Source organism: Furipterus horrens, unplaced genomic scaffold (assembly GCF_987537825.1).
Source record: "Furipterus horrens unplaced genomic scaffold, mFurHor1.1.pri manual_scaffold_2, whole genome shotgun sequence".
Taxonomy (NCBI): domain Eukaryota; kingdom Metazoa; phylum Chordata; class Mammalia; order Chiroptera; family Furipteridae; genus Furipterus; species Furipterus horrens.
This window is the reverse complement of record NW_028327172.1, coordinates 203,334,236-203,357,839: the sequence shown is the minus strand read 5'-3', so window position 1 is coordinate 203,357,839 and position 23,604 is coordinate 203,334,236. Positions and strand designations below refer to the sequence as shown.

At 49.7% G+C, this 23,604-nt stretch overlaps 1 protein-coding gene across 1 annotated transcript; it reads left to right on the top strand.

Annotated features, from left to right (window-relative positions):
* Nucleotides 1–914: 914 nt before the first annotated feature.
* On the top strand, nt 915–15,050 carry SLC34A2 (solute carrier family 34 member 2). The gene is made up of 13 exons (XM_090267008.1): nt 915–987; nt 4,393–4,492; nt 4,592–4,738; nt 5,699–5,827; nt 6,939–7,082; nt 8,826–8,937; nt 10,070–10,265; nt 11,009–11,104; nt 11,496–11,616; nt 11,776–11,943; nt 12,499–12,615; nt 12,708–12,832; nt 13,967–15,050. Exons 2-13 carry the CDS (start codon nt 4,396–4,398, stop codon nt 14,588–14,590), a joined length of 2,076 nt encoding a protein of 691 aa, XP_090123134.1. The 5' UTR covers nt 915–987; nt 4,393–4,395; the 3' UTR covers nt 14,591–15,050.
* The last annotated feature ends 8,554 nt before the right edge of the window (nt 15,051–23,604 follow it).

Below are 23,604 nucleotides of genomic sequence, written 5' to 3'. Positions count from 1 at the left end.
TAGCCCAAGAAGATGTTTGTGTGGGCATTGGAGAACACGTGTGCCGGGCACATAACCGGGCTGCTGTTAGGATCAGCGTGGTGATGGGCTCTCCCCGGCACAGGTCTTCTCACGGTCAGGATGAGGAGAGACATGTGGCGACACAGGGCACACCCAGGGGGGACCAGAAGGCGAAGTAGGGCCGGGGTTCACCAAAGCCCAGCAAGCTGCTAGGGAAGCAGTTTTTCTTTTTAAAAATTAAATTTATTGGGGCAACATTGGTTCGTAGGGTTATATAATTTTCAGGCATGCATTTCTATATGATCTGTGTATTGCATTGGGTGCCCACCACTCAAATCATCTTCTGTCGCCATATATTTGGCCCCTTTGACTGTTTACTACCCCCACACGGGGAGAGCAGCCCCCTCCCTGTCCTTGGCCTGGCCCATCCAGCCTGGTCCTGTCGCAGACCCAGAGTTCCAAGTGTCTACTGCTGAGTCGAGGCTAGTAAAGCATCCTAAAGACTGAACAATCCTGGCTTTGTTTTGAAAGGTTTTGTCCCCGAGTTTTCCAGTTGGCTTTTCTCTGGCTTTTTTCTGCACCAGAGGAGCTGAACTAGAAGATTCAGGTTCTTGGGAAGGGGGAAGGCAGGAACGGGGATCCCACCCATGTGCTGGGATCTCTTGCGGCCCGCAGCGTGGAGGCAAAGGGAGAGCGCGCCAGCCGGGGGCCAGGGCGCACCAGGCGCCGGCACGGACGCCAAGGAAAGGCTGAGATTTCTCCCCGCCGCCTTCCGTTCCTCGTCGCTGCGGGCGAGGTCACGATGGGCTCATTAAGCCGGCAGGTAGGCAGTGCCCCGGCGGCGGCAGGCGGTCCTGGAATGTGCGAGGGGCGTGGTGATAGCTCTGCTGCCGGCCTCTTTGCGCAACACCTTGGCTACATAAACCCGGGCCACTGCGCTCCACCTGGGTGCCTCCTTCGGTCCCATTACCTGTGCAGAGAGCACTGGTGAGTACCGCCGCCTCTGGGGCAAGAGCGCTTCCCGCTCCCTTCTCACTCCTGAAAGAACCTTCATTTACTTTTAATTAATTCCTTTAGATATCCCTTCATGCTGACCTCAAGGAACTTGGCTGGCTTTGGGCTGCGAAAGAGAGAAAAAATAATAATAAACCTCCAAATTTTCAGATTTTTTTTTTCACCTTGATGTTACTGCTGTTGCAACGCCTATGACTACACTATTGCTTCTGGCAGTTTTATTAAAGAGCCACACTTGGAGGTTCTAAAATGATAGATGTTTTAAAATTTGTGGCTCTGGGAGGAAAAATGGGGGTGAGGTAGGGAATGGGAGTACCACGCAGGAATCAGGAGGGCCAGGCACTGTGTTTGGTCACTGATTTGCTGTGTGACCCAAGGCAGGTCTCGGAGACCCTTGGCATCAGCTCCCGCCTCTTACTACAAGAACAAAATCATCTTGGAGGTTTGTCTGAGCTGAACAGTCTACGTTTGTGTGGCTGTCTGCATACCCCCACCCCCACCCTGCCTGAGTTCCAGTTGCTGAGTTCTTTATCCAAAGTGACTGCAAGAGACAGTCCTAACTTGCTGGGCCCATTAGGGCAGGCGGCCTGATTCAGCAAAGGACTGGCTTGTCCTTCAGAGAACAGAGCCCACAGTTTTTCAGTGTTTTGAGGGTACTAGGCCAGCTGGCTTGGGAAGTGGCTCACAGGTGACGTGCACAGGAGCAGCTCTTTTGGGGGGGGGGTGAGAACCTCCAGGCCAGAAAGAGTGGGGTTCATGGAACGAAGTTAACTTAATTCAGTCTTCAGATCCCCAGGAGCAGATATCTGCCCTGGGTAGCTGGCACTGAGGTGAACAGAGTTAAAATCTTTTTCCTCCTTAGCAAGGAAGCAGCCTTCTCAAACATGTGAATTTCATGAAGGCAGTTCATGGATTTCATCACTGGGAATCCTCCCTCCCTGTTGAGGCTCACCAAGAGCTATCTGTGTGTGCCATCCTGTGTTGGAATTCATTAACCTGTTCTTTGTGGGATATTGTTGCAAAGTTGTGCCTCCTAGGAGACCATTGTTTGAGATTGTTAAGAGTCCTTTGAATCTCTGTGCCAGCCAACTAGCTGATCAAAATCTCCTGCTTTTATAACGCTGGGAACTGGTGGCGAGAAGGCATGCCTCCAAAATCCTCTCCAAATCTCTCACCCATCTCATGAAGAGAAGTCCCCAGTGATAGAAGGACGTCTGGATGATTGCCGTGAAACACAAAGTCGACAAAATAGCCCAGGTTCAATTTAAGGAAGAAAGCAGCCACCTTCCACCCCACCTTCCTTGCCCCTCCTCCCACCTCCACCCTGGGGACAGAAGCGCAGTTTCAGCAGGGAGTAATCAGGACGTCCCAGTGAGTCAGTTCATTCCAATGAATTTCAAAAATGCGAAAAGAAGACTACAAAAAGATTGAACTGTGTTTTAAATGTTGATTTTTATAAATGAGCCCTTTTAACTCCCCAATGCAATTCAAAATAATTGATATAGATGTAAGTTAATGACAGGATTTATTTAAAATATAAATACAAATTAAAGTCTCACGGGGAGGGTGGTTTGGTCATGGGGCCCTAGTTCAAAGAAAGAGTAGCTGTCTTTTAAAACCCTATCAGTGCTTATCACAAGTCCAGAGGAAAGCCTTTCAGCAACAGGACTCAGGCCAACCGCCTTCCTGTCTCCTGTCCCACACACCTCCCTCCCACCAGTTTCCTTCAGGCCTGTTTTGCCTTATGATGACGGAAGCTCAAGAGAAGTACCCAAAAAAGTCTTGGGACTTTTTAAACTCTTGGTCATCTTTTCACAGGATAAGAAAATATTACTTGAGCATATTGAGAACAGTGGAGTCAGACTATTTGAGTCCAGATTGTCTTGAAGGTGTCGTGTGCAGTTAGGTCTTGTGCCCCAATTTTTCCCTGACATTGGTACTAAGGTATAAACACTTACAGTAAATTGTATAAAATTCGTAGAGTGCACGTGAGAGTCAAGGGGTTAATTTGCACGCAAGGCTTCCGGCAGTGTCTGGTACAATACACTCTAGCATATGGCTGGCTACTCGGTGTCCTGGGGCTCCAGTGATCATCCCCTGCCCTTGCTCCTGGAGGCCACTGCTTAGTAAGAGAATGTATGGATGTCTCGGTCCATCTGCAGGATGCTGCCTCGTGCCTCCTCTCCCCACTTCAGATGTCCTTGGGCTGAGCACAGGCAGCCTAAGAACAGGTCTGGGTTGGAGAGGCCCAAGCAATAGGTGTGTACAGTTTGGTTGACTGCCAGGGGCCCTCCATTTCCCTGTTATCCAGGTCTAAGAAGAGCCAACAAGTTTCCTCTCCTTAGCCTGCCAGAGTTCCTCTTGGCAATGGAGTCAAAAGGGCTCTCAGCACAGCCAGCTCAAACATAGCAACAGGGGGTGGGGAACAAGGGAGCAGATGTGTGATCATAACCCTCATCTTGTGCCTGGGCATTTAAAACACCTTTCTGGGTATAAGAACTGTCAAAATGGGTGCCTTTCCTCTTCCTTCTCTGCTCCTCTGCAGGTAGCAAGGGTATGGCTTGTGGAGGTGAGGAGAGGGAAGAGCTGGATCAGGGCTGTGGGGTTAAGAGAAAGCTTTTGGAGGGGCCCAGAGGCTCCAAGGACCCCTGCTGACGTCTACTGAAGGCTGGAACGAATGCGGTTTCAACAGAGGGCCATAAATCCAGGAAGCATGGCATACTAATAATTGCTACTATTTCTCGGATGCCTGCTTGAATCCAGGCACTTTTCTACACATCACCATTAATCTCATAACCCTGCACAATAAGAATTATCTCCATTGTATACATGGGGAACCCAACACTTGATGTTCAGAGGCATAAAGGGACTTGAGTAAGTACACACCCACCAGTAAGGGGCATCTCTGGGATGTGAACCAAGTCCCGTGTGCTGTGCTTTGCACAGAAGACCCGATGGTTGGTAAAGCAGGTAGACTGTATAGGAGCATATATGTTAAGTCTACCAGGGGCCCCTTAGAGGATCGTGAGGACTGGGCATACTGTGAACCAATGCAGATGGATGGGTTTGCATCCGCTCTCTTGACTGAAAGGGACAGTCGAGACAGAGGCCGAGACAGAAGTTGTGGAAAGGAAAGATTCGAGGCTGACGTGGAAGGGCAGTGGAAGAAGTGGTTGATTCAGTGACAGCCCAGGTGAGTGGTTGAAGGAGGCCTATAGAGGAGTGTAACACGGTGCCAAAGAGCCCACACTCAGAAGGCGTAAGCGCAATGCACACCCACTCCCCCAAACCTTGCAGCTTCTGATTCTCCCTGTCGTGACAACTGAGTGCTCCTCCTTCCAGGGGCTGCTCCTTTAAGCTCTGTTTTCCCATCCACAGACCATGGCTCCTTGGCCTGAGGTGGAAAATGCTCAGCCCAACCCCAGTAAATACATCGAAGGGACCACAAGTGATGGGAAAGGCAAGGAGACGGACAAAAGTAAGTGCCACTCACCCAGCCCCCAAGGGGCCTCCTGTGGGGCCCCAGGACACACAGGGCTGACTCCTCATTTCTCCTGGCCTTTGTTTGTTTGGGTAGATGACACCGGGATCATTCTGACCAAGGTGGAACTTCTGCCATCACACTCCACCATGGCACTGATAGAGGAGCCCACAAAGGAGCCCACGGACTTGGAAGACCCCTGGGACCTGCCCGATCTTAAGCACCAGGGTATCAAGTGGTCAGGTAAAAACGAGATCGGCCAGGGATTGAGGTCACCACCTTGACAGTATCACCTCCCTTTCCATTGTCCTGATGCCCTTCCAACCAAGGTCCTTGCCAGGGTTGTCACCTGACAGTCAAGGAGGTTTAGAGTCAACATGCTGGGTGATGATTGGGAAGCATGTGTTCTTTCTTTCATTCATTCAGCAAATGTGCCCCTGCTGAGGTTCTAAGCAGGCCAGACATGATGCTGCTCCTTAGAATCCACTGCGTGCTGACCAGGTCCTGGGTACTGTCAGTGGGTGGCTGCAGCTGTGAGCAGTCAGGCCCCCTGCTCTGAGAGCTCCTGGGTAGGGGGTCCCCTCACCTAAATGTGGGCACCAGAGAAGGCTTTTGGAGGACAGAATAGCTGGGCAAGCAAATGCTGCACTTGTTTTCCTGGTGCAGGGAGTAAGGTCTGTCTGGATCACAGGACTGGGCGGGAGGAGGGGAGAACCACTTTAAGAAGGAGTAAATAACCATCAAGGATGTAGCATTGCCCAAGCCCGCCCCAGATGGAGGCTGTGATTGCTACCTTGCAGCCACGTTTTAGAAAATAGTCTGTGCTGTTGAGAAGGTGCTTAGCAGAGCCATTATCTCTGACCTTGCACTTAGCAGGTGGTAAGTGCTCTTCACTGCCTCACTCCAGTGATACTGGTTCAGCTGAGCATGGAGCCTGGTCTGCTTGTCCCCGGACAGCCCTGAACTCCTCCTCCCAAATGCGAATCTTGTAAAGACCCTTCACCGTGGATTTCAACTAAGTGGACTCTAGTGTTGATTGCTTTGAAACTGCAACCACAGCCACCTACCACCTCTGGGCCCTGCTGGCCAGGAGAGCTCACAGCTGCCTGGCAGGGGTGGGGGCAGGGAGAGCTCTGAGCTCATTGCCAAACTCCTCAGGGTTTCAGAGGCGTAAAGCTTTTGTGCGTTTTCCGGTCCCCACAGAGAGAGACACCAAAGGGAAGGTCCTGTGTGTCTTCCAAGGGATCGGGAAGTTCATTCTGCTTCTGGGATTCCTCTACTTGTTCGTGTGCTCCTTGGATCTTCTCAGCAGTGCCTTCCAGCTGGTTGGAGGTACGGATGAAAGGGTCAGAGGGCTGGGCGTGGGGGTGTTCCCATTTGGTTCAGACCCTCGCAATTCAGCAAGCCCTCTCCAGCTGCCTTTGAGGAACAGAAGCCGCCTCACATGGCCTCGTACTTTACCGAGGAGCAAACTGAGGCCCGGAGGAGCCTGTGACCAGCTCCAAGGCTGGGGCCACTTCCAAGTGTTCGCTCCTTTGTGTTTGTCCACAAACCCCGGACAGGAAACTGTTTGAAGCAAAGATCTATCTCAGGGATCCCATCTTTCTCTACCCCTCGCCCCCCATCCAAGGGGAGTATTGGGTAAGAATCTTCTTAGGCCAGAGCAACTATGGAAATCAAAGCTGGGCCTTTGCTGGAGAAGGACTAGGAGTCCCTGGCCTGGGAGACTCTTTATCCAGGGCTGAGTGTGGCTGTGCAGTGTGAGGAGGACCTAAGTGAAATCACTGTGTGCTTGGTCACCTTCGTACCTGCAATGGGTAACAACACTGATAGGTAGCTAGCACTTTGAGCACCTCCTGGATACAGATACTTTCAGGGGCACTGGCTTAGAGTCACCTCCACCCTCTGGGCTTCAGTCTTCATAAAATGGATTGGGGAATGGATTGGGGGTCTCATAAGCATACTCAGAAATGACACTCCCAGCATTCAATTACAGGCTGCTGTGGGGTGGGGGGAGGGGATGGATACACGAGAAAATCCACTTCTGGAGGGTAAACCTTATGGATTGGGAATAAACCCTGGAGACAGGCACTGGTACAGGAGATTTGCTGGCATCAGGCCAAGTGCAGAGTTGAGCCTGGGGTTCATGATCAGAGGCAGCCAGAGGAGGGCTTGCTCACAGAGGGAGTGGTTGAAGGATGGAAGGGTGCAGGATAAGCCACAAGGGGAACAGGGTCACGGGTGGGTGGGGCATGCCTCATGGCATCAGGGCAGCTTGGGGGACAATGCACAAGGAAGCAAGATGCCCTAGGGATGGAGGCTGGGCTCCCCCCCACCCCCACCCACCCCTAAGCCAAGTTTAGCCCTGGCTGGAGACTCCAGCACTCAGTGCCCACCCAACCCGCTCTCATGTGGCCATGTGTTTTGGGTTTTTTTTTTCCAGGAAAAATGGCCGGGAAGTTCTTCAGCAACAACTCTATTATGTCAAATCCCGTGGCGGGGCTGGTGATCGGGGTGCTGGTGACTGCCATGGTGCAGAGCTCCAGCACCTCCACGTCCATCATCGTCAGCATGGTGGCCTCCTCATGTGAGTCCAGGTGCCCATGAGAACCCAGACATAGTCTAGGCATTTCCCTTTGCAGCTGGGAGCCGGGGATTGACTCCAAACGTGTCCAGGCTTGTCACCATTATCTGCCTATCTTGTCCAGCTATGATGTCTTCCACTCTGGAGCACAGGCAGCCTCCTGTTTCTATTTCTGTAGCCACGCCTCAGAATAGACCCTGACACTTGAATTACCTAGAGCTGTACTGTCCAGTGCAGCAGCCATTTGCTGTATGTGGCTATTTCGTTTTACTTACCCTTAATTGAGTTTAATTTAAAATGTGAGGTCTGTCCAGAAAGTATCCAGCCATGTGCTATGAAAAATAGAGGCAGTCATTGAAGAAGATACAAGACACATTGTGCATAGGACAATGATGCTTCAGTCACCTTCAAAGTAGGCACCTTGGGACCTCGAACAGTTCTCCCAATTGCCATCAGCTGTCCTCTTGTATTTTCCTGAATCTCATCGATGGTCTGAAATCTCTTCACTTTCAAAGGTGATTTTAGTTTTGGGAAAAGTCAGAAATCACAGGGCACCAAATCTGGGCTGTATGGGGCTGAGTCGCCTGGGTGATTTGATGCTTTGCAAAAAAAAACTCTGCATAAGACATGATACATGAGCGGGCACATTGTCGTGATAAAGCTGCCAGTCACCAGTTGCCCAGAGCTGTAGCCTTCTGAATCATCCAAATAGTTTCCAGGGAGGAATGTTCAAGCTTAACACAAAATTGGATGCAGATTCATTGCTGTACTCACTCAGTCACTTTGAATGCAATGGCCACACAGCACACATGCTCACTCAATGGCATCTACTGCTCCCACTGACTAGTACAGTGAAGTCATCATTGTTCACACATGTGCATTCCAGTCCACTTTCCTTGGCTGCCAGGTTACACCGATGTCATACAAACTGTTCTCATTATATTAGCAATGGCTGGACTTTTTCTGGACAGACCTCTTAAAAAACCCAGTTGCTCAGTTGCATAAGCTATGTTTTAAGGGGTCAATAGTCATGTGACCAACACCTGCCATATTGAACAGCAAAGACAGCATTTTCATCACTGTTTAGTGCTAAGAATAAAGACATCTAATCACATCACACATTGGTTTGGAGACAACTGAGCTTGGGGAGCTGATATTTTAAACTTGAACCTGACTGATATTTGTTTTGGCTTAGTTGAGACAGACCCCCTGAGTGGGACTAGTGTGAACATATGAGTTTTCAGCCCAAACCGGCATTTTAGCCAAAATTAACTAGAATCTTTTCCAGGCCAAATTAGAAAAAGGTATTCTTTAAAATTCTTTACTTATACGTGCTATAACATTGCAGCAATATACCCATTTTGTAGGAAAAAGAAATTTGCCATAATAAATACACAAGCCTGGAAACATTAGTTTCTGGTGGCCTTGCATCTGAGGAATTCAGAAAGGTACTTTTAAAGCAGAGCCCACAGAAGGGCTTCTTGCAGGTCGGTGGATTCTCTGAAATTATGTACTAAAGTTAAGTGTTTTGTTTGGGTTTTTTTTTGGTCCATGTACTATTTCTATGGTGACCCAACTTAGCTTTCATCAGATTCCCTGCAAGGCACAGAACGCTAAGAGTGTAAGAACCACTGCTATAAGGAATCACTAGCCTGATGAGTCAGCCTGCCTGGGTCTCACCGGAACCTGGCCCGGCTGCCTTCCCACACTTGCTAGCTTGCTGACTTAATGTTTTGTGCACGCCAGTGCTAACGGTGCGAGCTGCCATCCCCATTGTCATGGGAGCCAACATCGGGACCTCGATCACCAACACCCTTGTGGCGCTCATGCAGGCAGGAGACCGGAATGTGTTCAGAAGGTAAGAGGCTCAGAACCAGCCCTTGCCACCATCAGGCCATTGGGTTTGCCCAGGTTGTCGTAACTACCTTTTAAAAACCAATGAGAATGTGTTTGTCATTCCTGGGTTGCCTATTACTGGTCACAGTGAAGTGCAGCTGAGGGTGGGGATTGTGTATACTTCACCAGACCCCTGATCTGCATAGTGGGGATAAAAACGGCATCACCACGGTGTCGTCTAAAGGAGTAAACACAATTGTACAGTAAATACTTACAAAGGTGCTCGGCAGTCAGCGCTCCCCAAATGCAAGTTCTAGCCAGAAGCTCAGCTGCAGCATAATATAGTTAAAACAGAGCCAGCTAGTCAGGATTTACTGTTTTGCTTAGAAATAACTATAACCTGAAGCTTCCATTCTTGGCCAGCCCAACCCATGCCACGTCTTCTTAGTTCTTCACTTGCCTGCAAATGAAAAGCAAGATGCAGCTTTTGTGGCTGCGTAAGATATGAACAAGGGGCGGCTTGGATTCCAGGCAAAGAGAATCCTTTTCTCCCAAAAGGTTACTGTGAAAATTAAGCACGTTTCCCGGCCTCTCTTCTGACAGGTGACAGGTTTTTTTGTTTGTTTCTTGTTTTGTTTTTTTAAACATATTAAGGCAGAGGAGCCATTTTCAGCTTGTCTATGCCATAGTTGCACTATGTGGGTCAGGTACATGGCCTTCAACAGGCTGGTTGGAGAGCAGCAAACACTCCCACCCCCACCCCCTTTGGTCCTTGATGAAACACTAATGCACATTTCTCAGGGTGTTTGTTTGCTAAGCTGATCTGCTCAAGACACCAAGTAGGCTCTTGTAGGTCCCATTTTACTAACATAGAAAGGCAAAGAGGTTCAAGTAACTTCCCTGAGGGGCATGGCTGGGAATCCAGGTTTTCTTATTCCAGGTTTTGAGTTCTTTTCACTATTACGCGAATTCTGGCCTCTGGATAGCCTATAAAATAGGAACACATGCTCTCTGGAGGTGCCTGCACATAGGGACGTCGCTGACCTTGCTCAGCCCTGTTTGGCGTATTTAAACAGGCTGGCCTTCCTAGACTGGTGCCCACTTGCTCATGGACCAGCCCGGCTGCCGGCTTAGGAGGGGGTTCCCTTCTGCAGGGCGTTTGCTGGGGCCACTGTCCATGACTTCTTCAACTGGCTGTCCGTGCTGGTGCTGCTGCCTGTGGAGGCCGCCACCCACTACCTGGAGGTCCTGACCAACCTGGTTGTGGAGTCCTTCCACTTAGAAAACGGCGAAGATGCCCCGGCGTTTCTGAAAGTTATCACAGATCCCCTTACAAAGCAAATCATCCAGGTAACCTGGCCGTCCTCTGGAAGGGAAAAGCACGAACTCCCTCTGCGTGCACTTCACCCTACTCAGCCAGGGATGGACAGGGATCTAGAAACACTGGTGCTTGGCTGCCTCCGAAAAAAAACCACAGGAAACGGAATTGGTGATGCACTAAAGAGTCACTGGCCTTCTTTGTTTTCTTGGCTTCAACATGCATGTCATGTTGGGGGAGGGGGAGGTGGTGAGTGCCTCTCAAGGCTCAGGCACTGCCTGTTGGACACTTGGGGCCACTTTGTTCCCACTGCTGACCTCACTGGCAAAGCACTGTTCTACTTCTCACCAGATAGAAAGGTTACTGCCCTTCCCTTCCATCTCATGCCTTTGGGCACCAGGGTCTGTCCACAGTATCAAAATGAAAAGGCTTTGTTGTGTATGTTGCCTTGGGGAGAAAGGGTCAGCTTAGACCTCGTCCCTTCACTCTCAACTCTGGTTTTCCATGTCCTTCAGTCATGAAGAGAACATCTTCATGCTTTCTAGGTACCAGCTCACCCTTTGTTCACACAGTCATTCATTGATCTGTCAAGCGCTTGCTGATGTCTAGGTGCTGGGCTCCCCACTGCCAGTGCAGATGGGGTGCGTCCCAGCTCACCTCTGCAGGGCCTGTCTGCTCACATCCTCCGAGCCTCTGCTTACAGCGGCCCCTGCGTGTCCCTCCCACGTCAGTTCTGAGGCTGTGCTGACTCTCTTCTGTCTGTTGCCTTCCTCAGCTAGATAAAAAAGTCATCAACCAAATTGCGATGAGTGATGCAGAAGCTCAAAACAAGAGTCTGATCAAGATTTGGTGCAAAACTTTGACCAATGTGGTAAGTTTCTAGGAATACTGCGGGGAGGGTGAACTTTTACATCTGTACTTAAAGCAAATTCTTTCATTCAAAGTGGGCAAATAAAAGGGAAAGGGAAAGAAATTGGGGACTTCTGAAAAATCAAAACTGGTCAGTGAGAGTCCATAAAGAAGTAAGTCCTTGAACGCTGGATGGACAGACAGAGGCAGTAGAACAGAGACTGTCTCTTACCCCACCCACCACAGATACATTATTCCTGTTTGGCATTCTTTTCATGTCTCTTGGCTTATCTCTGGCTGCTTCTGTTCCCCTTTATGGAGGGACCCACGGATACAATGCATCGTGCTTACAGGTGTACACCAAAAATGAATGTTATGGATGATACATGCCATTTCTCATGTTTGCCATCCAGACTCAGATGAATGTCACTGTCCCCTCCACTGAGAACTGCACCTCCCCCTCCTTCTGTTGGACAGATGGTTTCCACACCTGGACCATCAAAAACGTGACCCATCAGGAAAATATTGCCAAATGTGAGTAGAACTCACAGCATCAGTCACTGGGGGTACTGATGGCTAACAACCAAGATTCCGTTACTCTGAGACAGAAGGAATAAGCTTGGGACTAAGTAACAATCTAGCCTTGGGGGGACTCCGTGTCCTTCTGATAAGGACTTCTCATGGTTTCTTCAGGTCATCACATCTTTGTGAATGCCAACCTTGCGGACATTTTTGTTGGCATCATTCTGCTGGTCATCTCCCTGCTGGTGCTCTGTGGCTGTCTCATCATGATTGTCAAGCTCCTGGGCTCTGTGCTTGAGGGGCAAGTAGCTGCTGTCATCAAGAAGACTATGAACACTGGTAGGTGCTCTGCCCCCACTCAGGGCTTTCTAGGGGATGGTATCACTGCTGCCACCTCAGGGAGCTCTGTTAGTGTCTCTTTTTTTTTTTTTTTTTCTTTTAAGATTTTATTTATTTATTTTTAGAGGGGAAGGGAGGGAGAAAGAGAGAGAGACATCAATGTGTGGTTGTCTCTTGCACACCCTCAACTGGAGACCTGGCCCACAACCCAGGCATTTTTTTGGTCCCCAAGCTGGCACTCAATCCACTGAGCCACACCAGCCAGGGCTCCTTCAGCCTCTTATCTGATAAGTAGATAAGATGTTTGTCTCTTAGATGTGAAAAGCTACAGAAGATTTCACCCTTGGAATCTTTCTTGGTGTCATGGGTGGGATCTGGGGAGCAAGAACAAGCTTCCGTTGCCTGTTTGCAAGGTCCTGAGAAAGAGCCAGCTCAATTCCAGAGAGCTGTGAGAGAGGCCTTCCCTCCTGACAAGTTTCCTCTGCTAGTTTGTGCGCCTGCCACCCCCAGGCCTCCCTAGAAGGATGGTGACAGATCTCTTCCTCTGTCTTCCAGATTTTCCCTTTCCCTTTGCCTGGCTGACTGGCTACCTGGCTATCATCGTGGGGGCGGGCATGACCTTCCTGGTGCAGAGCAGCTCGGTGTTCACATCTACCCTGACCCCACTGATCGGTGAGTTTCTCCCTGGCTTCTCCTTCTGGGCACCATTACCATCTCCCATCATCCCGTGGGGCTGATGTCATGGGCTTTGTATTTCACCCCAGGTGTTGGTGTGATAACCATTGAGAGGGCCTATCCACTCACACTGGGCGCCAACATCGGCACCACCACCACTGCTATTATGGCTGCCTTAGCCAGTCCAGGCAATCGTCTGAGGAGCTCCCTCCAGGTCAGGAAATGTTCCCAGGGCAGGGGCTCTGTGGGTGGAATACAACCTCAGCCATAGTCTTGCCAGCAGATGCTATCTAATAAGAGCCCAGCTTTTCTCTAAAACTGATGTGGAGGAGAATCAACAAGGAGACAGGGAGGTAGGGAGGCTCCCATCACTGGCGCTTCTTTAAACCAAGGTGGGGTGGCCACTTGATAGAAGTAGAAAGAGCATTCAGGAAGCACAGACCCCCTACTTCTCCCTCCACCCTCCTCTTGGGGAACTCAGCCTGGGCCTGGCATTAAGAAGAATCAGGGGGACCTTCCTTGCCTGCATCACCTAGGTGCCAGGGCATATTTTACACTTACAACGCATCTCAATGTGAAGGGGCCACATTTTAAGTGCTCAGTTGCCACACATGACCAGTGGCTAATGTATTAGGTGGAGCTGGTTCAAATTCCCTAGCATGATGCCTGGCACCTAGTGGGAGGACATAGGACGGTGTATGGCCTCTGGAGCCAAGCTACAGCTACCTGGGTTTGAAACCCACCTCTACCATGTCCATCTGTCTGGTTTTGGGAAGACAGCAACCTAATTGTGCCTCAATTTCCTCTTACATCATTGGGGGACAAGATTAATAGCCACCTCACAGGATATTGTTTTAAGGTTAAAGTAATTCACATGAAGTGCTTAGGACAGTTGTCTTGCCCCACAGTGAACCCATAAATGTCAGCTGCTGAGGCTGCTGTCACCATCCTTCCTTCTGTCTCCCCTCCCTACAATGGGGCATTGAGCCAAGAAGGCCAGCTATCCTGTGAACCTTTCCTTCTGCCCCTCACCCCTTAACTGCTCAGCTGGGAACAGCAGCGCCCAGACATAGGCTAGCGGTGGGCACACTGATGAAGTTCATTGTTAGAGTTTGCCTAAAGGACTCAGGCTCTGAAAACTGAGCTGTAATTCAGCTGGTCACCTCCCCTCCCGACCTCCCCTCAATTCCAGGCACATTGCAGGTCCTCATGCAATACAGGTCCCATCTGTGCCGAGCTTTGGAGACAAGGAAGACCCGCGACTCTCCTGTCGATGTCTGCTAGGTGACACGCCCCTTCTCCCCACCACGCCCCAGACCATTCACCTGTCTAACCTCTTGTGTTTCAGATCGCCCTGTGCCACTTTTTCTTCAACATCTCAGGCATCTTGCTGTGGTACCCAATCCCATTCACCCGTCTGCCCATCCGCCTGGCCAAGGGGCTGGGCAACACCTCGGCTAAGTACCGCTGGTTTGCCGTCTTCTACCTGGTCATCTTCTTCTTCCTGGTCCCACTGACAGTGTTTGGCCTCTCGCTGGCTGGGTGGCCAGTGCTGGTGGGTGTGGGGGTGCCCATCATTCTTGTGATCGTTCTGGTGGTGTTGCTTAAGCTCCTGCAGTCCCGCTGCCCACGAATCCTGCCCAGGGTGCTCCAGACCTGGAACTTCCTGCCCTTGTGCATGCACTCGCTGAAGCCCTGGGACCGTGTGATCTCCCTGGGCACCCTCTGCTACACAAAGCCATGCTGCTGCTGCTGCCGCGCCTGCTGCCGCCTCTGCTGTCTGCTCTGCTGCCCCAGGGGCTGCTGCTGCTGCAGGTGCTGCCGGGGCCAGGACGAGGTGCCAGACATCCACATCAAGCCCCCTGAGGCTTTCAGCAGCACCGCAGTGGTGGCAGAGGCGCAGGATGGGGCCCCTAAGTCCCAAGTGAATGCCCTGGACACAAACACCATCTCCAGCAGCACAGCCTTGTAGGGGCTGCTCCGAGGTGGGCCCCAAGTCTCACGTGCTCTCTCCTGGTTCTGCATCCCATTCTCCACTTTGCTGAGAAATGGCATTAACATCAGCTCTGACTCATTCCCCTTCATGCCATGTAGCAACCTGCACTGGTCATTTTGTGTCTGCCCCTGCTCCCTGGTTCTCCCACTCCCAGGAGGTGCAGAAAGAGAATTAGACAAAGAGACCCGGCTAGGAAAACGATCCCCACACCCACCCATGCCTGCACATAGATGGGCTGGCCAGTGAGAGCAAGGGAGGAATTTGTCAGGGATTCTCAAAGACACATCTGGACACATGCTTTTCTTGTGATAAAATTCTCCTTTTACCAAAGACTGGCTTCAACCCAGAGCAGCTGCCTCTTGGGCATCCTTGCCCCAAACCAGCCCAGTCTGGGGGGAACAGACCTCGGAGAACACAAGTGTGGGCATTTTTTTTTCCCAGTGCTCCCCAAATTTCCTGACGAGATTTCCTCACCTTGGCAGGTATGGCCAATCCAAACATTTTACCAGCTGTGCCCTCAGGTTTCCAGGATGGGAGCCACAGAGAGATTCAGGATGCATTTTGGCTCATCTGTTGCTCCAACCTCCTAAGGGGAGAGTGGTCCTGCTCCTGAACTGGGCAGATGGAGGATGGGAGCTAGGCAATCAGGCAATGGCAAGCCTGGGGGGGGGGGGGGAGCTTTACCTGCTGAAAAGGCCTAGGGCTCTTTTTAATTTGGCAATTTTGGAAGTTAAATTGACCGTGATAGCCAAAGCCTAGTGCCCCTCTTAGATTAAAATCATCCCCATTGAGTCTTCTGGATTCAGATTCTGAGTCCCCTCTACTGCCACTAACTTGAGTCCCTGGAAACACCTGAGCATGGAACAATTCTACATACCTGTCTCCTTTCTGTCTGTGCAAGATGACTCTCTGGGTCAGCTTCCATCCATACATCTATACATCCATACATCCATACACTCTTTCCAAACATTCTCCCAGATTCCCATAGGGAGGTGGACTTGATTTCCTGCCCTCTTGTTGCCTGCAGTGCTCCTAACTTTTCTCCAAGGGTGGAAGTGAGGGCCTGGCTGGACTCCCACAGAGTCTTGATCATCAAGTGGCAGTAGGAGGGTCCTTGTGTGTTGGTGGGTCAAAAGGGTGTGCTTCTTGCCTTCTAGAGCCCCTTGTATGTACCCTTTACTCTCCACTGCTCGCCTCCAGCTCTCCCTGGAGAGTGAGCTTTTAACCAGGTCTGGGGTAGGCGGAGGGCAGTGCCACTATGCTCCCATCATAACAGCTGGGGTACCAAACCAAGCCCTCCCCTGACCTTTTCCCATGTAGATACAAATTCCCTAAAAGCCATTCATGCTCCGTATTTATAATTGTGCACCTGTACAGTGCTTTTTTTTTTTTGTAAGTTATATAGTAAATAGCACAATATGTTTTGGGCTTTCATTTGGAAATGTAAAGGAAAGAAATACTGTCTGTATTTTTTGTAATACCGGCTTTTCAACATGCCTCTGTTAGCCATGCCTGCCTCCCTCTGTAAATACATAAGCCGAACCTGGGCGGGGCTCTTTGTGCTCTAAAAATTGGGTTTTTGTACCTGCATTGATTGTATCTTTTTTTTTTTTTTTTTAAACTGGTTGTGGGAAGGGAGAAATAAAGATAATCAAACCCAAAAGAAGCTTTTTGTTTTCAAGTACAGGGAAATAAGAGCCTCCTGGATCTATTTCCTAAAAATTTGAGGTCATTAATGTTACTGCTCACCGCCAGGGCCGGCTACGTAATTTGTTGGAGCTCTTGGTCAAAAGCAGGGAAGTGCGATTACAGGTTTTAAAGATGTAAAGCTTTCCTTTCTTCCATGGTCTGTCTTGACCTGTCTCCTTAGAAATTGCTATTTGCAGATCCTCCTTGACTTGTGATGGGGTGATGGCCCTATAAACCCATTGTAAGTTGGAGATAATGTTGGTTGAAAATGCAGTTAATACACCTAACGTAGCTTTGCCTAGCCTACCTGACATGTGCTCAACACAATTTCCAAAAAAGTGCTGGCAACACAGTGCACTGTAGAATGCTGGTTATTTACCCTCATGGTCACGTGGCTGGCAGAGCTCTGGCTCACTACCCAGGCCCGAGAACCGCATTTCGCTGGCCCATAAAGATCAAAGCTCAGACTTCCAAGTAAGGTTCCTACTGAAGGCCTATTGCTTTCCCACTATCATCAAGTCAGAGAACCATAAGTCAAACCATTGTCAGTTGGGGAACATCTGTAATACTAGTCTAAGTAAAATTTAATATTAGCATGAATTTTCTGTTCATATTGTGTGATGCCTGTTTTAAGTGCTGAATCACTAAAATCACACCATTAATATTCTGGAGCTCATACATGTATTTCATTGCTTTCAGAACAGCAGGAACACTGCACGGAACTAACTTGTTTTGATTTCACTTCTTGCTCTGCACGTTGTCCCAATATTTCACCTTACTGATGAGTAAGGAAGAGTAAAAGGAAAAGGAACCATGGCCACCCTTTGCTTCAACACCATCAGTTTCAGCCTTGGTAGGTGACTAACAGAAGGGTAAGGGAGTGAGAGTGAGGAAGGATACATAGGGTTTCTTTTGTTTTGTTCAAGGAAAGTTCTGGTTTGAAAGGAAAGCATGACCTCGCGGTTGTCAGTGCCCCAGCGTACTCAGCTGCAGACGTAACACACTTGGCCTTGGCTTTGAGACTTGCTGCGCTCCCGCTAGTGCATGTCTACAGGAACTCTGCACTCTGGGACATGGCAGATGTCTGGCTTTCTCCTTGGCTATCTCCCTGGTGCTCAGCCAGCTGCCGCCCGTCTCAGCCTCCTTTAGATTCCTCCTCCCCCTAGGCCCAGGGATCGACAAACACTCTGTATCTGGGGTGTCCTTAGAAGAAACCCCAGATCAGCAAACAACCCAGTAGGTCAAAGGCGGCACACCAGCCTTCTCCTGCACAGAATAATGAAACTCTTCCTTCAAAACTGCAGATGTCCAGGCTAGCCCTGGGGATAAGCTTTGAAGAGGTTTTCCCACCACAAAAAGCAGCCCCCACCATGCCCCTATCCCAGGATGGCTTCTGTGAGCCACTTGTTCAGGTGTGTTCTCAACTTTGCGGAACCAATTAAGATGCCAAACCCCAGGCCTCATCCCAGCGACTGCGTTTAAGTAGGCTGAGAACCAGAAATGGGCGGTTTTAGACAAATGTTTGGAAAACGTGATTCCGATGCAGATGATCATCAAATCATGCTTTATAAGAACTGTGCCCCGGCAAAGTGTAAACACAGCCCACCAGGCCTTCCCCCTCTCTCTCTCCCCTCCTCCACCCCCACTTATCCTCCATTTTCTTATACATACACACAAGTCTCAAGTCATTTCTGGGTAGTAAGAAATATTTTTTTAAAAATTTATATGTATGTATTTTATGTCTTCATATATTTATCTATGCTATATTTTTATAATTATATATATTTAGATGTATGATAACCTAAGTAAAAAGCCAGTGAGAGTCACTAAGCATTTAAGATGAGCAATATCTATTTGGGAAGCTGTGATTCAGGTGGAAACCTGTGTTCTGATCAGCAGGTGAAGGCAAGAGGTATTTATGAGAAATGGATTAGAAGGAAGGACTTTCTATGGATGTGAAGAAGCTAAGGAAGGCCTTTCTGTAGGTACAGATAAGGTAACACAGTGATCCGAATTCTAAAGGCTGCCTTTAACTGTCGGTCCGATATCTGTAACAGACAGTTGTTTGGGATACAGCGCTGTTTTAGGTCCTGATCAAAGGTTGTTTTGCCCAGTTTTAACATCCCAGAGGCTTGAGGCATGATGTGCATGTGGCAATTCCTCTAGGAGGGCAACTCCCACTTTGTTTAGTTTTTTTTTAAATAAATTTTGCAGCCCACCCAACTTAAAAAAAAGATTTTATATATATTTGTTTTTAGAGAAAGGGGAAGGGAGGGAGAAAAACACTGATGTGTGAGAGGTACATCAATCAGTCGCCTCTCAAACACCCCCAACTGGGGACCTGGCCCTTAACCCAGGCATGTGCCCTGACTGGGAATTGAACCAGTGACCTTTCTGTTTGTAGAACGACACCCGGTTGACTGAGCCACACCAGTCAGGGCTCTGACTCTGTTTTGAAGTGACTCCATTTATATTATGTTTTACATGTATATGCATATACAGTATAAGAAAAATGCAAATACTTATATTTTTCTGTTCTCCTTCTGATATTTTTACTATGAATTTAAATTCTTTTGTCACTAGTAAAAAAATCTAATGAAGGAAAAAGAAAAAAAAAAACCCTCCAAAAATGACCCCACCAGGAAGTCTGTCAATTGGGAGACTAGATTTGACCTGGGAGTCTTGCTCAAGGCCAAAGTTTCATCTCCTAATATCTAAGTACGCAGGAGGTTGTTCCTCTGACTCCAGAGAAACCTCCTGAGTGAGTGTCATTGCTCATCAAGGACAGGAGTTTCCTCTGGCTTTAGCCCTGTGCTCTGAGCTTGGAAGGGAAAGGTGCTCACAGTAAAAAGGTTAGGGTCCTCTGCCAGGTCCCACGGTTCCCTTTCTTCTCCACCTCCCAGCCTCCTGCCCCACCCCAAGGTCTGGGGCCTCTGTGGCAGTCTGGTGAGTGTGACCCCACTCTAAGCATGATGGCAGGACTCAGCTGTCAGTGCCCGCAGCCGGGCAGCAGGGATGGTTGTAACAATCCTTTCTTCCGAAGAGCGTTGGGAGAAATAAACGTAAAGGCTTGTGGGAGTGCGTTGCAAACCTTGCCCTGGACATCACTCCTGCAGACATTTGTTTTTTCTGCAGAACTTCTACAAATTCTTCTGAGGGTGGGCAAGGGCTCTGGGTCTGGGATGTGTGTGTGTGTGTGTGTGTGTGTGTGTGTGTGTGAGAGAGAGAGAGAGAGAGAGAGAGAGAGAGAGAGAGAGAGAGGGGCAGAGGGACAGACAGACAGACAAAGCCAGTGTGAGTGCAGGAGGAGTCAGCCCAACTGAGAGCAAACCCTGTCTCCTCCTGAAGACTTCTGTGACTTGGGGCAAGTTTCGGAACCTCTGAGACCTGCAGGCTTGAATCTCACAAATGTAAAGATACCTCCTCCCCAGGGCTGTTGTATGGATTAAGTGAGATTTCCTCAAACCTCTGGTGTTCTCATCTCTCTTTTATTTATTTATTTATTTATTTATTTATTTATTTATTTATTTATTTATATTTTGAGAGTACATTTATTAAAGGTGAGGATGGTGAAACAAGGAAGGGCTTAGCATAGAAGAAGCAACAGGAGAGCCTGGGCAGGGCTGCTTTGGCTCACTGGGAAGTCAGAGACAGGGGGCCTTGGGGACAGGTTCTGGGAGGGTATCAGTCCAGGGCGAGCTGTGGCTGCTCTTTACTCCCCTGGTTGCAAGTCTCGTGGGGGTCCTTAGAGTTTAAGAGACGCGTGTCTGAGAGGGAAGAAAGGCGTGGGCATGCTCCTGGGAGGGAGAGGATGCTAACGCCTTTTAAAATGATTGCTACCTCTCCCTGCCACCTCTACAATTACAGTTGACCCCTGAACAAAGTGGGATTTAGGGGCGCTTACCTCCAGGCAGTGGAAAATTCATGTATAGCTTACGTTGGCCCTCAGCATACAATTCCCAACCACATTCCCAGAACGCAGTTGGCCCTTGAACCGCATGGGTTTGAACTGCCTGGGCCCATCGTAGGTGGACTTCAGTGACCATAACCCCCATGATGTTCAGGGTCAACTATAGTTCATAACATTGCCACCCACTGTCCCACGGCAATATTCGTGAAATTGTGGATTTGATGTGTGTGTGAGTCCTGCTTCTTTCCCCTTCATGAACGTTAAAACAAAGGCATAGCTATCACAATTTGTAAAGTTCATTCAGATCTACTTAGAAACATTTCACGTGCCCCCAGCCATATAAATACTACACTTAGGAAAACGCTGAGATTCATCATGAAAGCATCTCACGCCTTGCTTGGTGGTGGTAAGGCTTAAGGACAAATTTTGTTGGTTCTGAGAAGCAGAGGTGAGAGGACCCAATACTTTGGAAAGAGGAGGTGGGGAGGCGAGAAGAGCTCCCCCAAGCGGCGATACCTGAACACAACACTGAAGCCTCAGCTGACATCAGACAGGTGAAAGGGCTCTGGGAAGGGAGGGGGGGGAAACGGAGCTGAGACCTTAGAACATTTGAAGAATTGCCTGCAGGGCAGCCGGGCTGGGCTATAAGGCCAGGAGCTTGGAGCCCACAGATAAATTGGCTCAGATAAAGATAAAGACAGCCCTACATTCTGCCCCAGGAGTTTGAATTTGATCCTAATGGATATGGTGAAACCCTGAGAAATCACGAGTTCCCCTTTATAGCCTAAAAAGACTTCAGAATTATTTAGAAGTGGCTCCAGACAGAAGGTCCACAAGGCTATACCAAGGTCGCCTGCTAAATCTGTAAAAACACCTCTGACACTCCTCATCCCTTCCTTCCATAACCGGGGCTTCCAAATTAAGCAGCCCACGTGGAACTGTTAATTCTTTTCAGCAGAAATGAGCACCTAGTTTCTGATATCAGCTCCTGTTGTCCCAAAGAACCATGGCTGTGACAGTCATCACTCACCAACCTGGCGGAGAAAGCCAGGAACCTGGGCGCTGTTGTGAATTCCTTCCCGTGCACCCCCATCCTCAGCCAGGGTCAGCAGCCTATCCATTTCCTTTTCTATGCGAGTCAAATCCTGTCCCTCCTCCACATCCCACTGCCCCAGGAGGTCATAACCCTTTCATCTCTTACCTCAGCGCTTCGCGGTGGTCTCCAAGCTAGTCTCCCTGCTGGTTACATCTGGATTCCTGGACGGAGGTCGCTGCAAGATTCTAAGCAGATCCTTCAGCCTCACTGAATCTCAGTTCCCTCCTCGGTCCGATGAGGATACTGTGTTCATATATTTGTCTCCAAGGGTCGTTATGGGGATAGTGTGTGATACTGAGTGTAAAGCACTTACTATACTGCATGGCACACAGAAGTTCAGTAAGGCTTTGGTGGTACTATTATTGCCCTCCCCCATTCTGCAATCTATAGCTGCCTGAAATAGGCCGACTTTGTATGGAAATAAATTGGCCTGACCTTAGTCACCAGGCTCCTGGGCTGGATTCATGAGAGCCTGTCCAGAGAATCCAAGGAGCCCTCTGTGTGTAGATTGCTGAGCAGTGGGGCTGAGGATCAACAGGGGTGAGGCCAAGGTGAGGTGACAGAGCCACCTGGGGCACAAACATGAAGGCGGCTGCCAACCCCAGGTCACGTAGATGCTTCCTTAAAATCTGGGCCGTAGACTCAAAGATGAGACTATAATCTCTTTTATTTTCCTCCAGGTGTGTGGCCCTTTACCTGAGAACCAGGTTCTCTAGCTTTTAGGAAAAAGCAAGCAAGCTCTCCAGTAGCCTGCCAGGTTCCCTAAGACCCAAGGGGGTAGGAGGAAGAGGTTAGGGTCTCAGTGACATTATATGAAGGGATTATTAGGGAAGATAATGTTGGCATCTCTCAGACTGCAACAACTACCGGGGCATCTCTCTCCTCAGCGTCGTCGGCAAAGTATTCGCCCGGGTCGCTCTTGCCCGCCTGCAGACCCTTGCTTCCCGCGTCTACCCAGAGTCCCAGTGTGGCTTCAGAGCTGGCCGTTCAACAGTGGACATGATCTTCTCCCTACGCCAGCTGCAGGAGAAGTGTCACGAGCAGCATAAACCACTCTACCTCGCCTTTATCGACCTTACGAAGGCGTTTGATCTGGTCAGTCGAAGCGGTCTCTTCAGCTTGCTACGGAAGATTGGCTGTCCACCACATCTGCTTGCTGTGGTCATGTCCTTTCACGACAACATGCACAGCACGGTGTCCTACAACGGCGCAACCTCTGAGGCCTTCCCAGTCAGCAGCGGAGTAAAGCAGGGCTGCGTCCTCGCGCCTACGCTGTTCGGAATCTTCTTCTCCATGCTCCTCCAATACGCCTTTAAGGACTGCAGCGAGGGTGTCTTCATTCACACCAGATCCGATGGCAAGCTCTACAACCTGGCCCGTCTACGAGCCAAGACCAAAGTCAAAGAGGTGCTCATCCGTGAGATGCTCTTCGCCGACGACACAGCTTTGACATCACACTCCGAAGAGGGACTCCAGCAGCTAGTCACTTGCCTTTCCCACGCATGCAAGGAGTTCGGACTAGCCATCAGCCTGACGAAGACGAATGTTATGGCTCAAGGCACGGGGACTCCCCCATGCATCACCATCGACGGGTACACCCTGGAGGTTGTCAACGACTTCACTTACCTCGGGTCCACCATCTCGAGCTCTCTGTCAGTCGACTTGGAGGTCAACCGGAGAATCGCCAGGGCAGCCACAGTTATGGCCAGACTGAACCGGCAAGCGTGGAACAATTCCAGCCTCACTGAGAAAACCAGACTGCGCATCTACCAAGCCTGCGTACTCAGCACTCTCCTCTATGGCAGCGAGACGTGGACCACCTACGCAAGGCACGAAAGGAAACTCAAAAGCTTCCACATGAGGTGCCTGCGACGCGTCCTGCATGTTGCCTGGCAGGATAAAGTCCCCAACACCGAGGTGCTGAAGCGAGCCAACATGAGCAGTTTGTATGCAGTTCTTAGTGAGAGACACCTCAGGTGGCTCGGCCATGTCAAAAGAATGGATGCAGGCCGTATCCCCAAAGACCTCCTCTACGGCGAGCTAGCAGAAGGCAAGAGGATGACAGGGCGCCCAAAACTGCGGTTCAAAGACATCTGCAAAAAGGACATGACACAATGCTCCATCAATCTCAACACATGGGAAGTTCAAGCAGACGACCGCCTAGCCTGGAGGCTCGCGGTCAGGCAAGGTACGTCACGTGCAGAGGCTGCGCGCAACGAGGAGGCGGCCCAGAAAAGATCGAGGCGGAAGCAGCGTCAACAGCAGCAACAACGGCCATCTGCCTTCACCTGTAAC